The sequence below is a fragment of the Clinocottus analis genome, unplaced genomic scaffold, assembly GCF_023055335.1.
Source record: "Clinocottus analis isolate CAN_PGR_092001 unplaced genomic scaffold, fCliAna1.0.p SCAF_12, whole genome shotgun sequence".
NCBI classification, from domain to species: domain Eukaryota; kingdom Metazoa; phylum Chordata; class Actinopteri; order Perciformes; family Cottidae; genus Clinocottus; species Clinocottus analis.
In genome coordinates, this window is record NW_027175843.1 from 19,763,607 (window position 1) to 19,777,520 (window position 13,914).

The 13,914-nt window shown below is 39.0% G+C and overlaps 2 protein-coding genes across 2 annotated transcripts; both read right to left on the reverse strand.

The window, feature by feature from the left end:
- Nucleotides 1-304: 304 nt before the first annotated feature.
- On the reverse strand, nt 305-4,270 carry LOC137782727 (serine/threonine-protein kinase pim-1-like). Its single transcript, XM_068572298.1, has 6 exons — nt 3,351-4,270; nt 2,967-3,178; nt 2,612-2,872; nt 2,340-2,520; nt 2,080-2,244; nt 305-1,976 (listed from the first exon to the last, which is right to left on the reverse strand). The coding sequence occupies exons 1-6, from the start codon at nt 3,814-3,816 to the stop codon at nt 1,885-1,887; spliced, it is 1,377 nt and encodes a 458-aa protein (XP_068428399.1). The 5' UTR covers nt 3,817-4,270; the 3' UTR covers nt 305-1,884.
- A 4,774-nt stretch (nt 4,271-9,044) lies between these two features.
- Nucleotides 9,045-12,785, reverse strand: LOC137782728 (serine/threonine-protein kinase pim-1-like). Its single transcript, XM_068572299.1, has 6 exons — nt 11,484-12,785; nt 11,103-11,314; nt 10,747-11,007; nt 10,475-10,655; nt 10,215-10,379; nt 9,045-10,111 (listed from the first exon to the last, which is right to left on the reverse strand). Exons 1-6 carry the CDS (start codon nt 11,899-11,901, stop codon nt 10,020-10,022), a joined length of 1,329 nt encoding a protein of 442 aa, XP_068428400.1. The 5' UTR covers nt 11,902-12,785; the 3' UTR covers nt 9,045-10,019.
- Between the last annotated feature and the right edge of the window lie 1,129 nt (nt 12,786-13,914).

Here is a 13,914-nt window from a genome sequence, read left to right on the forward strand (position 1 = left end):
AGACAAAATTTAACCAGCTGAAGTGACAAGAGCTTGAAATCAGATTTTTTTTTTATTAGCAATTAATTCCATTTGTTATGCTTTAAATTGCCTGACATATATTAAGTCATGTTTCCCATTAAAGCACCTTGATAATTTACTTTGAAAGTTGCATTTCCTTTCACCTATGTCATCTAAAGTAAAATGTATTTTCTGAAAGAGGAAATGAATAAACATTGTAAACCAAGCATACATTTTTTTAATTTTACATTCAATTATATACAATACACTAATTCACTGAAGAAAAAAAAGATTTATTCATTCATTTTGTTTATAATTTATTTATTTTGGCAAGAAATGCTTTACAATCTGTACATATGACATCCCTGTCCCACGACCTCACATCGGATCAGGAAAAACTCCCCCAAATGAAGATGGTAAAAACCCCATCACGGGGAAAAAGGGGAAGAAACCTGAGGGAGAGCAACAGAGGAGGATCCCTCTCCCAGGATGGACAGAAGCAATAGATGTCATGTGACCAGAATGAGCAACGTAATAGAGTTGCAGCATATTACATGAATATGACAAAAACTATTCATATAATGAGTGGTAGGCATGGACCACAATCCAGATAGCCACAGTCCATCATAGCATACAAGAGCAGCTCCAGACAGCCATCATCCATGGTGGGGGGGCAGGTCCACACAGCCATAGTCCATGGACACTTGAGGAGAGGAAGAAGAGGAGAAAGGAGAAGGGAGATCGTCAGATGTCCGCAGCAGTCCAGTAGCATATCTATGGGGAGGAAGCCTTCTGACTGACTCACTGGGTGGATACCCTCGGATATCACATATGGTCCATGTATCACACATGTTCCATGTATCACATATGTTCCATACATCACATATGGTCCATGTATCACACATGTTCCATGTATCACATATGTTCCATGTATCACACATGTTCCATATATCACACATGTTCCATACATCACATATGGTCCATGTATCACACATGTTCCATACATCACATATGGTCCATGTATCACACATGTTCCATATATCACATACATTCCATGTATCACACATGTTCCATACATCACACATGTTCCATACATCACATATGGTCCATGTATCACACATGTTCCATATATCACATATGTTCCATGTATCACACATGTTCCATGTATCACATATGTTCCATGTATCACACATGTTCCATGTATCACATATGTTCCATGTATCACACATGTTCCATATATCACACATGTTCCATACATCACATATGGTCCATGTATCACACATGTTCCATACATCACATATGGTCCATGTATCACACATGTTCCATATATCACATACATTCCATATATCACACATGTTCCATACATCACATATGGTCCATGTATCACACATGTTCCATATATCACACATGTTGCATATATCACATATGTTCCATGTATCACACATGTTGCATATATCACATATGGTCCATGTATCACACATGTTCCATACATCACATATGGTCCATGTATCATATATGTTCCATGTATCACACATGTTCCATGTATCACATATGTTCCATGCATCACACATGTTCCATGTATCACACATGTTCCACACATCACATATGGTCTATGTATCACACATGTTCCATATATCACATATGGTCCATGTATCACACATGTTCCATATATCACACATGTTCCATACATCACACATGTTCCATGTATCACACATGTTCCATGTATCACACATGTTCCATATATCACATATGTTCAAAATTAAACACTGACGGCTCAACCCTCGGGAGCAATTTAGGTTCAGTGTCTTGCTCAAGGACACTTTGTCATATAAATGTATCTGTGTAGTTATGTTCAAATGTAAACGTAGGTGTGTGTGTGTGATACTATCTGAGCCACGGGTGATCCTTCAGCTGCGTCAGGGTGAGACGCTGATCCGGGTCCTCATGTAAACACCCCTTGATGAAATATCTGCAATCTGGAGAGAAAGAAGAAGAAAGGGTTAGAGCAATTGTGATCCATCACAACGTGAACTCAAATGAACAGATTTTTGTTTGCCGACATTGTTTTGTTTTTCTTACTTTTAGAAAGCCTTCCTTTGATTCTCTGTCCTTCTTCATAAAACAGGTCCCACTTGAATGAGGTGGTCTGTACCATGTCAAAGAGGACCCCTCCCATTTGAAATACTGAGCTGGGTCCGGCTGTGTAATTCTCTCGAGTGAAGCACTCCGGGGGGATGTGAGTACCTAAAATATACAGACATAATAAAAAAGACAGTGAGTAGGAACTGTGTTTGTTGGGTAAAGTTAGTGAAGAGCAGGCGTAAAAAAGGACATCTTACCCATGAAGTACTCATAAGTGTCTCCTTCATTGAAGAAGCAGCTCGCACCAAAGTCGATGATGCGAACTCTAATGCCGTCCAGGCAGGTCTGAATGAGCACATTTTCCACCTTGATGTCCCGGTGGAAAATGTGCTTCTCATGGAGGTCGATGACTGCGTCCACCAGCTGCCTCATTATAATCTGAAAACAAAAGGAGAGAGACGAGGGATCAGAGAGGAGAATGCTTTGACGTGTTTTCATGGCTGTGACTGAGTTGACTGCAGCAGCTTACCTTCGCTTCCTTTTCCTTCAAGCGGCCTCCATTGTCGTCAATGTACTGAAGGAGGTTAACGGCCGGCATCGGTCTCTCCAGCACCAGGATCACCTCGTCTTCCAGTTCGTACCAGTCCAGCAGGTCAACGTGTGCCGAATGACGCTTTGATACGGCCGCTAGTTTCAGCATGACGGCGGCCTCCATGGGGAGCCGCTTCCCGGTATAGTCCTCCTCGACATAGAGGATCCCTTTGGCTCTGGGCATATGCTTAATAGCAACCTAGGAAATACAAAAAAGACCTGACCGTTCTGTGTGTGTGTGTGTGTGTGTGTGTGTCTGCGTGTGTGTGCAAGAACATGGGAATAACACTTACATCTAGATAATCCGCTTTCCGGTATCCAGCGAAAACAAACCCAAGTTGTCCTTCGCCAATTTCCTCCAGCTGCTTGTACTTGGCCTTAAACATGGCAGACGGACCCAATGTCCTCTTCCTCTTCGTCTTCGTCTCACCTGGTTCGTCATCGGCGATGGCCTTCCTCTTGGGTCTTCTCTGGGTCAGAACTGCCTTGGGTTCGTTTCTGCTTTCTACAGATGAGAGAAAAAACATCAACATGAGTTTACTTTGTCACAACAAAATGTCCCTTAAACTAAAAGATAAGACTTCATTCGATGTCTCTGAATAGCTCGTCATTTATAGCAGAGTAGTAGTTAGTTAGGCTCGTTGTTTTTTTAATTAAAATATGCGCATAAAGCTTACCAGTGTCCTGTGAAGTGGACGGCATCTCATTGTCACAGGGGATGGTGTCCAGTCGCCTACGTTTCTCTGGTGGGTTTTCATGGTCTCCTATTGATTGTCTCTTTAGTGCTTCAGAGACGACGTCCATCTCATTGTCACAGGGGATGGAGTCCAGTCGCCTATGTTTCTCCTTTTGGTTTTCATGGTCTCCTATTGATTGTCTCTTTACTGCTTTAGAGACGACGTCCAACTCATTGTCACAGGGGATGGAGTCCAGTCGCCTACGTTTCTTTTTTGGGGGGTTTTCATTGTCTGTTGCTTCTGTTGCTTTTCTCTTTATTGCATCAGAGATGACGTCCTCCTCTCCGATGTCCTCCTCCACGGCGTCCTCCTTCACGACGTCCTCCACGACATTCTCCTTCACAACGTCCTCTTCCACGACGTCTTCCTCCACAGAATTCAAGCGCTTTCCAGATCTGTTGCCCATGATAACTGAAGACAGCTGAAGACCTTTCTATCAACTTGTGTGTCTGTTCCTCTCAGGCTGGCGTCTACAAGTGTAATCTGGCCCTGAGAGTTCTAAAGCTGTGGCTTTGAAGAGGTGTTGCATTCTGAGACCTTAGTCTGAGAGATCACGGGTTCCGGAATATGCAAATTTCTGTTTATAATAAATTGTGTTTACAGTTCTTATAGTAAAGATGGAGATAATTCACTGAATACATTCATACAGTGCATAAAGTACTATGAGTACAAGCATACACATAATCCTGACTCTTTCTCAGTCATATGGGCTGACTTTTATTACAAACTATTCAAATTTCCTCAGGGATTTTATGAATTGTTATTCTGATACCCTATAAGAACCTGGACCTATTTATCCTTCATGGAAAATTATAGGGGACATAAAACAAATAATATAGACCACATTAAACACATTTTTCTGATATTATTATTATCATTTTTAAACGTGTCAAAGATCTGAAATGTTATATATTGGGCGCTAATGAAAAAAAAAAGAAAGAATATTAATAAATTAAATAATATAATTATTTATTTATTTTTGTTTGAATATGCTTTTAATTGAACAGGATAAAATATATTAGCTAAATATCATAGAATCAGAGAAATTAACTGAACATATAATAATTTTTCGTATTGTGATATATTTCACATGAGGTTTTTTGTGGAATCTTTTCACGGAAAATTCCCAATGTGACGTATGTGTCACAACGGTTTTTATCTTATTTGTTCATCAGTTTGTTCAAGAAATGTACTCACAATAATAATAATATATTGAAGGGCATGTTAATTGAGCATTAAAATTCTTAACCGGGTAAATCTTACCGTTAGCAACGAAAAACAAGCATTTTTTAAACCTAGCTTCTTTCTTTGGTTCTGTTACAATCTGGAGCAGACATCTTGAAAATGTTATAGGAACACAAAATCACATGACCTGTCACATGACCCACCAAGATGTTGAGTTGGTCTAACTGTATTTTTATACTTTGATCTTAACTGAGGATAAAGCTGTATACGGAACTTTTTCACCATCTAAACACGGTAGAACCCCTGTGAGGCGTTTGAGTCATCGTACCCCAAATGATTTCCAATACTTGTGTTTATTGTATGTATTTTTTCAGCAAGGTCTTGGGAATAAAATGTTTATCTGCACAAAATTCACTTTTAAAAGATTTTGATCAGAACTGTAAACATCCAGCATGAGCAAGGCTTATCATAAATGACTCCATGAGAGTTCCTGAGTTTAAAAAAAAATGTATTGTTCAGTGCCTTAACAATAACTCAGACTAATAGTGCACCTTTTTAGAAAGCTTAAGACCTAAAGCATCGAAATACAAAAATAAACACAATCCAGGAAAGCATTGGCATGTTAAGAAGAATATTCAGTCATAAAAACATGTTTTTCGGTTAAAAAATAGAAAAATAATCTCCTTTTTGCCAAGATAGCGTCTGATTCAGTCGACCCTACTATCAAAATGTTCAGCTGCTTCCGCATGTGCCGCATGACACGGTTTAGCCAGCAGTAAACAGACCAATGAGACCGTAAGATTTTGAATCTCCCGCGGAGAAAAAAATAAAATACTCTTGCCGTGTTTGTAACTGTAGAGATATAAATAGGGGTCAGCTCTGGATTTTTTTAAATGGATTTTGTTTTTGCATTATTAGACTCCAAGAGGCCTGTATAGTTACAAGGATGTGTCTTTGACTGAGATCCAACGTTGTACAAAAGTACCCCCCCACGGCAAATTCGAGAGTTTACGTAAATAATTAAACTTAATGATTTAAAAAAAAAAAATTAAACCACAGCCCTCATCTCACAAGAGTTACGATAATTTAGCAATTTAAATACATTTATTCGCCTTTGTAGTTGCGGAGATATGCAAAGGTGCCGTTTTTAAAACGGTGCGAAGCTGAATAGGACTCACCATCAGTCTTTATAGGAGTCAAACACTTTCAAGAGTGAATACAGAACATTTTGGGGCTTTTGGTGTGTTTTCTGTGCATCAGGACACCACTTTGGTCCAGACTAAAATATACCAAAAATACCACAAAACAACGTGCACCAACACGCCGAGCGGAGGTTGAGCCACCACGGCTTTATTAATTCGGATTAATAATATCAACTGTTTAATAAACAAATAAATTACAGGTTTAGATAACCCTTCATTGATCCGCAGGTCGAAATCCACCCAGCAGTAAATCAAGTAACCAAAAGCTTCACGTTTATGCAGTGACTATAAACCAATAATTTAATTCGCAGAATAGCTCAAGTACTTTTACTCTTGCTACTTAAAAAGGAACAATATTAAACATGTGTTGTATAAAATCATACAATGACCATGACAAGGAAATGTTGAAAGGCTAGCTTGTTTGACGTCAATGCTACGGCCAGAATACTTAAGTCCACATGGGGTACCCGGGTAACGGTACTCATGCCCCTCCCAGCCATCTATCCATCTTATCTTATAGAAACCTTATTTCCTGTTTAATTCAAATATCCTCTTTAAGTTAAGTCCTCAATCCGGCAACCTGCGTGAGCTTGAACTCTCAAGAGAAGGAAGACGACTCTCAAATAATTTTTGGAAGTATTTTTTGAGTATATAAGGAGAAAAAAAACTTCAAGGACGTATTTACTCTTTTTAATTATGCTTATCATCACTTATTTCTACTATAAAACAGCACTATGTGTTAACAGTGTCTCTGCAAAGTTAAATATGTTCAGTAATTAATTTAGTGTAGATTTCATCGACCGTTGGTTTCAGTCCGCTGAAAGCAAAACGGCCCTAACTTTCTTCCTAGACGGTGGACGCCTTTTGGTCCACAACAGAGGCGCTCTGCTTAAGCAGATGCACAAGTACATACCGATCAAGTATTGTTTAATCCATTATTAAGTCATATTTCAGTTTTCCGGCTGAAAAAAACTCAATGTGGTTGATATTTTACTGAGGCATTGTCCGACTGGTTTTGGCCCAATTGGCGAATTCCATAGGTCGTAAGAGTTTCAGAAAGGTGACCCAACCATGTGTGGCATCAAGCTAGGGATATTAAATTTATATTTTCATAACATGGAGAGCTCTCTCAAGTCACTTTCGAGTCCTTTGAATCTTATGTATGGTTTATGTGAATATTTAAGGTTGAATTGTGTTAAAAACATGTAAAATGGACCGTTTCGTATCTGCTGGTCTAACATGACCGTTTCTTATTTCTCGGGACAGGCAATTCTTACAAGTAAATAGAAAGTAAGTAGAAAGTCTGATCCCTTTTTTTAAATTTGTAATTAATTTAGTTTTCATGCTTTTAATTGCCTGACTTTATATTAAGTCATATTTCTCATTTAAGCACTTTGTTAATTTGAAAGTTCCTCTTGTTTTTTTGTTTTTTTTACCTCTGTCCTTGTGAAAAATGTATTTTTCAAAGAGTAAGTCAATAAACATTGTAAATCAAGACTAAAAACTTTATTTTATATAGAAACATTAATTCACTCAACATAATTTCTGTCTATATCATTGATTTACATTTGAGGATTAGTATATGATTATCTGTGGTGGAAATAAAAGACAAATCAATTTAGTTGATTATCTATTTATTTTAGAAAAAAAACTCGGGAGACGCAATTCAACCACAGATCTTGTCTCCTCCGATGGCTAGGCAGTCTGGATTTGAAAAGTAAACAATTGTTAAATTATATATAATATAATGTGAGTCCAATTAAAACATCTATCTATCTACCTACATACCTGCTGTAAATGTTCAATAATCCTATAGTCCTTGAATCCGTCCAGCAGGAGTTCCTCACCCTCACCATCCTTTCAAAGAGAGAACAGTGTTAGTATTTCTATGACATTGGATAATAATGTAATGCTAATTATTATCATTATACATAATGCTACTGTCATCCATCACAACGTGAACTCAAATTAACAGATTTTTGTTTGCCGACATTTTTGCGTTTGTTTTTCTCATAATAATGTAATGCTAATCATTATCATTATTCATAATGATATTAATGTATTTTTCATTTAAATCATTAATTTATCGACTGATGACTACCGCGACCTCACAAGGTCTCACCTGCCACCATATTACAAATATCACGTTATATATATCATATATGACATATTACAGATATAACATATATCACATATGTTCAATGTATGTTCATATGTACAATACATATGTTCATATGTACAATACACTAATTCACTGAAGAAAGAAAAGATTCATTCATTCATTTTGTTTATAATTCATTTATTTTGTCAAGAAATTTTTTACAATCTGTACATATGACATCCCTGTCCCACGACCTCACATCGGATCAGGAAAAACTCCCCCAAATAAAGTTGGTAAAAACCCCATCACGGGGAAAAAGGGGAAGAAACCTGAGGGAGAGCAACAGAGGAGGATCCCTCTCCCAGGATGGACAGAAGCAATAGATGTCATGTGACCAGAATGAGCAACGTAATAGAGTTGCAGCAAATTACATGAATATGACAAAAACTATTCATATAATGAGTGGTAGGCATGGACCACAATCCAGATAGCCACAGTCCATCGTAGCATACAGGAGCAGCTCCAGACAGCCATCATCCATGGTGGGGGGGCAGGTCCACACAGCCATAGTCCATGGACACTTGAGGAGAGGAAGAAGAGGAGAAGGGAGATGAGAAAAAGAAGAGTAGAGGAGGAGCTCAGTGTATCCTCAGATGTCCCCAGCAGTCTAGGCCTATAGTAGCATATCTATGGGGAGGAAGCTTTCTGACTGACTCACGGGGTGGATACCCTCGGATATCACACATGTTCCATACATCACATATGATCCATGTATCACACATGTTCCATACATCACGCATGTTCCATACGTCACATATGTTCCATGTATCAGACATGTTCCATGTATCACATATGTTCCATGTATCACACATGTTCCACACATCACACATGTTCCACACATCACATATGGTCCATGTATCACATATGTTCCATGTATCACATATGTTCCATGTATCACACATGTTCCATGTATCACATATGTTCCATACATCACACATGTTCCACACATCACACATGTTCCACACATCACATATGGTCCATGTATCACATATGTTCCATGTATCACATATGTTCCATGTATCACACATGTTCCATGTATCACATATGTTCCATACATTACACATGTTCCATACATCACACATGTTCCATGTATCACACATGTTCCATATATCACACATGTTCCATGTATCACACATGTTCCATGTATCACACATGGTCCATGTATCACACATGTTCCATATATCACATATGTTTCATGCATCACACATGTTCCATACATCACACATGTTCCATGTATCACACATGTTCCATGTATCACATATGTTCCGTGTATCACACATGTCCCATACATCACACATGTTCCATGTATCACACATGTTCCATGTATCACACATGTCCCATACATCACACATGGTCCATGTATCACACATGTTCCATATATCACATATGTTCCATGTATCACACATGTTCCATACATCACATATGGTCCATGTATCACATATGTTCCATGTATCACACATGTTCCATGTATCACATATGTTCCATGCATCACACATGTTCCATGTATCACACATGTTCCATGTATCATACATGTTCCATGCATCACACATGTTCCATACATCACATATGGTCCATGTATCACATATGTTCCATGTATCACACATGTTCCATGCATCACACATGTTCCATGCATCACACATGTTCCATGTATCACACATGTTCCATGTATCACACATGTTCCATGTATCACACATGTTCCATACATCACACATGGTCCATGTATCACACATGTTCCATGTATCACACATGTTCCATGTATCACACATGTTCCATACATCACACATGTTCCATGTATCACACATGTTCCATACATCACACATGTTCTATGTATTACACATGTTCCATATATCACACATGTTCCATGTATCACACATGTTCCATACATCACACATGTTCTATGTATCACACATGTTCCATATATCACATATGTTCAAAATTAAACACTGACGGCTCAACCCTCGGGAGCAATTTAGGTTCAGTGTCTTGATCAAGGACACTTTGTCATATAAATGTATCTGTGTAGTTATGTTCAAATGTAAACGTAGGTGTGTGTGTGTGATACTATCTGAGCCACGGGTGATCCTTCAGCTGCGTTAGGGTGAGACGCTGATCCGGGTCCTCATGTAAACACCCTTTGATGAAATATCTGCAATCTGGAGAGAAAGAAGAAGAAAGGGTTAGAGCAATTGTGATCCATCACAACGTGAACTCAAATGAACAGATTTTTGTTTGCCGACATTGTTTTGTTTTTCTTACTTTTAGAAAGCCTTCCTTTGATTCTCTGTCCTTCTTCATAAAACAGGTCCCACTTGAATGAGGTGGTCTGTACCATGTCAAAGAGGACCCCTCCCATTTGAAATACTGAGCTGGGTCCGGCTGTGTAATTCTCTCGAGTGAAGCACTCCGGGGGGATGTGAGTACCTAAAATATACAGACATAATAAAAAAGACAGTGAGTAGGAACTGTGTTTGTTGGGTAAAGTTAGTGAAGAGCAGGCGTAAAAAAGGACATCTTACCCATGAAGTACTCATAAGTGTCTCCTTCATTGAAGAAGCAGCTCGCACCAAAGTCGATGATGCGAACTCTAATGCCGTCCAGGCAGGTCTGAATGAGCACATTTTCCACCTTGATGTCCCGGTGGAAAATGTGCTTCTCATGGAGGTCGATGACTGCGTCCACCAGCTGCCTCATTATAATCTGAAAACAAAAGGAGAGAGACGAGGGATCAGAGAGGAGAATGCTTTGACGTGTTTTCATGGCTGTGACTGAGTTGACTGCAGCAGCTTACCTTCGCTTCCTTTTCCTTCAAGCGGCCTCCATTGTCGTCAATGTACTGAAGGAGGTTAACGGCCGGCATCGGTCTCTCCAGCACCAGGATCACCTCGTCTTCCAGTTCGTACCAGTCCAGCAGGCCAACGTGTGCCGAATGACGCTCTGATACGGCCGCTAGTTTCAGCATGACGGCGGCCTCCATAGGGAGCCGCTTCCCGGTATAGTCCTCCTCGACATAGGGGATCCCTTTGGCTCTGGGCATATGCTTAATAGCAACCTAGGAAATACAAAAAATGACTTTTCGGTTACACTTCCTGACCGTTCTGTGTGTGTGTCTGCGTGTGTGTGCAAGAACATGGGAATAACACTTACATCTAGATAATCCGCTTTCCGGTATCCAGCGAAAACAAACCCAAGTTGTCCTTCGCCAAGTTCCTCCAGCTGCTTGTACTTGGCCTTAAACATGGCAGACGGACCCAATGTCCTCTTCCTCTTCCTCTTCGTCTCACCTGGTTCGTCATCGGCGATGGCCTTCCTCTTGGGGCTTCTCTGGGTCAGAACTGCCACGGGTTCGTTTCTGCTTTCTACAGATGAGAGAAAAAACATCAACATGAGTTTACTTTGTCACAACAAAATGTCCCTTAAACTAAAAGATAAGACGTCATTCGATGTCTCTTAAATAGCTTGTCATTTATAGCAGAATAGTAGTTAGTCTAGTTGTTTCTTTGATTAAAATATGCGCATAAAGCTTACCAGTGTCCTGTGAAGTGGACGGCATCTCATTGTCACAGGGGATGGTGTCCAGTCGCCTACGTTTCTCTGGTGGGTTTTCATGGTCTCCTATTGATTGTCTCTTTACTGCTTCAGAGACGACGTCCATCTCATTGTCACAGGGGATGGAGTCCAGTCGCCTATGTTTCTCCTTTTGGTTTTCATGGTCTCCTATTGATTGTCTCTTTACTGCTTTAGAGACGACGTCCAACCCATTGTTACAGGGGATGGAGTCCAGTCGCCTACGTTTCTTTTTTTTGGGTTTTTTATGGTCTTCTGTTGCTTTTCTCTTTATTGCATCAGAGATGACTTCCTCCTCCACGACGTCCTCTTTCACAACATCCTCCTTCACAACGTCTTCCTCCACAGAATTCAAGCGCTTTCCAGATCTGTTGCCCATGATAACTGAAGACAGCTGAAGACCTTTCAATCAACTTGTGTGTCTGTTCCTCTCAGGCTGGCGTCTACAAGTGTAATCTGGCCCTGAGAGTTCTAAAGCTGTGGCTTTGAAGAGGTGTTGCATTCTGAGACCTTAGTCTGAGAGATCACGGGTTCCGGAATATGCAAATTTCTGTTTTTAGTAAATTGTGTTTACAGTTCTTATAGTAAAGATGGAGATAATTCACTGAATACATTCATACAGTGCATAAAGTACTATGAGTACAAGCATACACATAATCCTGACTCTTTCTCAGTCATATGGGCTGACTTTTATTACAAACTATTCAAATTTCCTCAGGGATTTTATGAATTGTTAATCTGATACCCTATAAGAACCTGGACCTATTTATCCTTCATAGAAAATTATAGGTAACATAAAATAAATAATATAGACCACATTGAACACATTTTTCTGATATTATTATTATCATTTTTATTTGTTCATCAGTTTGTTCTAGAAATGTGCTCACGATAATAATAATATATTAAAGGGCATGTTAATTGAGCATTAAAATTCTTAACTGGGTAAATCATACCGTTAGCAACAAAAAACAAGCATTTTTTAAACGTAGCTTCTTCCTTTGGTTCTGTTACAATCAGGAGCAGACATCTTGGAAATGTTATAGGAACACAAAATCACATGACTTGTCACATGACCCACCAAGATGTTGAGTTGGTCTAACTGTATTTTTATACTTTGATCTTAACTGAGGATAAAGCTGTATACGGAACTTTTTAACCATCTAAACACGGTAGAACCCCGATGAGGCGTTTGAGTCATCGTACCCCAAATGATTTCCAATACTTGTGTTTATTGTATGTATTTTTTCAGCAAAGTCTTCGGAAAAAAAATGTTTATCTGCAAAAAAAAAATCACTTTTAAAAGATTTTGATCAGAACTGTAAATATCCAGCATGAGCAAGGTTTATCAAAAAAGACTCCATGAGAGTTCCTGACTTTTAAAAAAAATATTGTTCAGTGAAAGACAACGACAATAAACACAATCCAGGAAAGCATTGGCATGTTAAGAAGCATATTCAGTAAAAAAAAAACCCACATTTTTTTCCGATGAAAAAGAGGTGAAAAGGGGTGCGTAGCTGAATAGGACTCACCATCAGTCTTTATAGGAGTCAAACACTTTAAAGAGTGAATACAGATCATTTTGGGGCTTTTGGTGTGTTTTCTGTGCATTAGGACATCACCAACACACCAAGCGGAGGTTGAGCCACCACAGCTTTATTATTTCGGATTAATAATATAAACTGTATAATAAACAAATAAATTACAGGTTTAGACAACCCTTCATTGATCCGGAGGGCGAAATCCACCCAGCAGTACATCAAAAGTAACCAAAAGCTCCACGTTTATGCAGCGACTATAACCCAATAATTTAATTCGCAGAATGGCTCAAGTACTTTTACTCTTGCTACTTAAAAAGGAACAATATTAAACATATGTATTGTATAAAATCATACAATGACAAGGAAAAGTTTGAAGACTAGCTTGTTTGACGTCAATGCTACGTCCAGAATACTTAAGTCCACATGGAGTACCCGGGTAACGGTACTCATGCCCCTCCCAGCCATCTATGTATCTTATCTTATAGAAACCTTATTTCCTGTTTAATTCAAATATCCTCTTTAAGTTAAGTCCTCAATCCGGCTTGAACTCTCAAGAGAAGGAAGACGACTTTCAAATCATTTTTTGAAGTATGTTTTGAGTATATAAGGAAAAAAAAAATCAAGGATGTATTTACTCTTTTTAATTATGCGTATCATCACTTATTTCTCCTATAAAACAGCACTATGTGTTAACAGTATCTCTGCAAAGTTAAATATGTTCAGTAATTAATTTAGTGTAGATTTCATCGACCGTTGGTTTCAGTCCGCTGAAAGCAAAACGGCCCTAACTTTCTTTCTAGACGGTGGACGCCTTTGGGTCCACAACAGAGGCGCTCTGGTTAAGCAGATGC

Coding starts and splice junctions, on each gene's coding strand:
- LOC137782727 (XM_068572298.1), bottom strand. CDS start 3,816: ATGGGCAACAGATCTGGAAAGCGCTTGAATTCTGTGGAGGAAGACGTC. Junction 3,179..3,350: donor GTCCACTTCACAGGACACTG/GTAAGCTTTATG, acceptor TCTCATCTGTAG/AAAGCAGAAACGAACCCAAG. Junction 1,977..2,079: donor CAAAGGAAGGCTTTCTAAAA/GTAAGAAAAACA, acceptor CTTTCTCTCCAG/ATTGCAGATATTTCATCAAG.
- LOC137782728 (XM_068572299.1), bottom strand. CDS start 11,901: ATGGGCAACAGATCTGGAAAGCGCTTGAATTCTGTGGAGGAAGACGTT. Junction 11,008..11,102: donor GGAAAGCGGATTATCTAGAT/GTAAGTGTTATT, acceptor TGTATTTCCTAG/GTTGCTATTAAGCATATGCC. Junction 10,380..10,474: donor CACTTATGAGTACTTCATGG/GTAAGATGTCCT, acceptor TGTATATTTTAG/GTACTCACATCCCCCCGGAG.